At 58.1% G+C, this 2,899-nt stretch overlaps 2 protein-coding genes across 2 annotated transcripts in view; both read right to left on the bottom strand.

Annotated features, from left to right (window-relative positions):
• FGF8 (fibroblast growth factor 8) overlaps positions 1-879 on the bottom strand; it is a 24,882-nt gene extending 24,003 nt beyond the window's left edge. Inside the window, exon 1 of the mRNA XM_009278062.1 lies at positions 769-879. Within this exon, the coding sequence (XP_009276337.1) occupies positions 769-879 (111 nt within the window). The remainder of the gene's footprint in view (positions 1-768) is intronic.
• Positions 880-918: 39 nt separating this feature from the next.
• NPM3 (nucleophosmin/nucleoplasmin 3) overlaps positions 919-2,899 on the bottom strand; it is a 6,995-nt gene continuing 5,014 nt past the window's right edge. Inside the window, exons 3-6 of the mRNA XM_009278060.1 lie at positions 2,596-2,715; positions 2,243-2,336; positions 1,695-1,820; positions 919-1,574 (exon numbers count right to left, since the gene is read on the bottom strand). Of these exons, the coding sequence (XP_009276335.1) occupies positions 1,726-1,820; positions 2,243-2,336; positions 2,596-2,715 (309 nt within the window). The 3' untranslated portion in view covers positions 919-1,574; positions 1,695-1,725. The remainder of the gene's footprint in view (positions 1,575-1,694; positions 1,821-2,242; positions 2,337-2,595; positions 2,716-2,899) is intronic.

Genomic DNA, 2,899 nt, shown 5'->3' with positions numbered 1-2,899 from the left:
CGCTGGCCTCTCGTGCCTCCCAGGCAGGCACGGTCCCCAGGGACATAGCCCTGTGCCGTGGGGTCGAGATGCCAACAGTCCTTTCCCCTTTGCTGCAAGGGGCATCAAAGCCTCCCTCCGTGGTAGTCAAGGGCTGTTTGGGGCCGGAAGGAAACAGCAGGGATGTGGGAGGCAGAGGGGAGCTGCACAGGCCCCGGAGGAGAGAAACAGCCCCACTAACAACCTAGGACAGAGCCTGAGCTGAGGATCTGCCCTGGAGGATTTCCTACTGGAGTCCATGCAGTCGAGAAACTCACTGTCCCAGGACACCAACAGGGCCAGCAGGGCAGGACAGTACATGGTGCTTCTCAGGGACAACAGCCAGTGTCACAAACAAGGAGGGCCGGGACAGGCATCGGCCCATGGGCCAGGGATGCAAGATCGGATGCAGGGAAACCACCAGAGAAAGTTTTAAGGACAGGACCAGCTCCCGGGGGTGAGAAGTGCCACCTGACTGAAGCGCAGAAAAGATCAAACCCTCTCCAGGCACCCAGACATGGGAGGACATGACTCCCCAGCAAAGGTCAGAGCTCAAACCTGCCCCACACCCTGCAGGCACTGGTGTTTCACCCCTCCATAGGATAATGCTGGGCTGAGAGCAAGACATAAGCGAGGACCTTGCTGTGATAGTGCCCAGCACCAGGGCCAATATGACCCAAACCAGGGGGGTGTTGCTAACAGCTGGGTTACCTTTGGGAGCACACGTGGAGCTGGGTCCCTGCCCCATACAGCCACCTGCGACTCTGCCCCTTCCCTCAGCAGCTTGGATGCAGCGCTGAGCTGGTTCATGGGGCACAAGCGTGCAGAGCCCACAAGGGAGAGAGAGGAGCCCCCAGCCATCGCCAAGGGAAGCAAGTGTCAGGGACTGGACACAGAGGAGCATCTCCCACTGCGGTGCACATGGGAGGAACCTGCCAGCCAGCAGTGACCCCCCCTCCAGACCTGACGCCTGAGAGACCTTTATTCAGAGTGTAAAAACAGTTCTTTACAAAGCAGATTGACCCAGAACCTCCCCCCAAATCACAAATAGGCTGTGAGCTCCCACCCCACCATAACTGCAGTTGAGGACGCAGCCTGGGCCCCAGTTTCACACTTCCAAGTGTATAAAAACCATCAAATTGTGAGCAAATAAAGCAAACACACTAGAATCAGTGAAACTGCCTGTCCCACCACTGGCTTTACGTCCATCTGCTGGGGAAGGGGCCAGGACTGGGTATTTCAGAGCTAGGGAGAGGGGGTGCACAGAGCAGAGGTCCAGGACAGCAAAAAGGCACAGGGCAAGGATCACCTCCTCCATCCCCAAATCCCAGCACAGGGATGGGGAGAGGGGGTATACCAGCAGCATCCATCCAGTTTTGGGATCAGCCTCCCAGGGCTGTGGGAAAGGAGACACCCCAGTGCTGGGAGCAGCCCCTGCTCCCCAAAAAGTTACAACAGAAAAAAAATAAAAATAAAAACAAAGCAGCAAACATTGAGGTCCTGGCAAGAGGTGTCCGAGGTAAAAGCCATCCAGGGAGAGAAGTCCCAGCGAGTACCTGGAGGAAGAACCAGACTGAGACCAGCAGCCTCCTGCAGCAGGGCAGCTTCCACCCACGCTTGCCACACCGGCGTCACAGCCACCCGGACCCTTCCTCCGAGGCTGCCCGGCCCCTCACCTTGCCTGGAGATAAGTTACTGCTTCCCCTTCTACTTCTTGGCTGGCATGATAGGAGCAAGCTCCTCCTCCTCCTCCTCCTCAGACAAGTCATCATCCTCCTCAAAGGAAGCATCTTCCCTGTGCACTGGGACACACAAATAATTCTGTTACTCACCAACGTATGTCTTTGCAAATACAACTGGCCCCCAAGACACCCCAAGAGCAGAGCAGCCCAAGGAGTGCTGGAGCAGTTTTAACAGCAGCTTGTGGGCAATAAGCTGTATCCCAGCTGGAAGGACATCTCGGAGGGGAATGGCAACAGTCAGCCATGGGAAAAGGGGACAGTGTGGGTCATCCAGCCCCCTTTTCCCATGCAAGGCTTTACGGCAGGGAAGGAATCCCTGCATGGAGACGGCCCCTGGGAAACCAGCACAAAGGAGGCAAAGTCCACGTGCTGGGCAGCACCAAGCGCATCTCCCAGGGGCTCCCCAGTCGGCGTTCTTGCTGGAGGGAGCCCCTCCATTACCTTCGCTCCTGCCAAGCCTTTCCCCACCCACTAGTCCTTACCGATCTGGTGCCAGCCAGCAAGGTGTACCGGGCCAGAACCCGCCGCCAGGCGGAAGGTCACCGGAGGCTGCAGCTTGAAGTTGTCCAGACTCAGCTGCAAAGAAACAGAGATGGAGCTGAGTTAGTGGCAGAGGCAAAAAGCAGAATGTCCTGCAGTCCCCAGCACGGCACCCGGCCCAGTTCAACATGTCCTTCTGAGGGCATCTGCAGCCAGGCTGAGGCTACCCAGGGCATTTCCCCGTGAGCTGCAGACCAGCTCGTGGCCAGGATCCTAGGGGGAAGGTCCACAAACATCCAGAGATGTCCAGTTCCCTGCAGCCATCCCCACCCAAGTCTTCAAAACAACCTCCTACCAAGGGCTGGCATGACAACTTCAGATTCGCCACAGGCACAGCGATCTCCTGGTTCTCGTGGTTTCGCCCAACCACCTCCACCACATTGCACTCATCCTTGGCACCGTCCGTGAGGCAGACCTGGGTGGGAGCGGAGATCGTGAACTACTGCTCTCCCAGGGGACACAGCAGGGACAGCCGGGGGTCTCCATGGGACAAGGGACCCACAGCAATGCTATCAGCCCTGCTGCCACGCAAGGTGTGAGGATGCTGCTCCACAAAACAGGGAGAGCACGGAGCCCCCCCCCCCCCCCCCAACTCCCCC

This window comes from Aptenodytes forsteri, unplaced genomic scaffold (assembly GCF_000699145.1).
Source record: "Aptenodytes forsteri isolate BGI_AS27 unplaced genomic scaffold, ASM69914v1 Scaffold15, whole genome shotgun sequence".
NCBI classification, from domain to species: Eukaryota; Metazoa; Chordata; class Aves; order Sphenisciformes; family Spheniscidae; genus Aptenodytes; species Aptenodytes forsteri.
The sequence above is the reverse complement of the archived record's forward strand: the minus strand, read 5'-3'. Positions and strand labels throughout refer to the sequence as shown.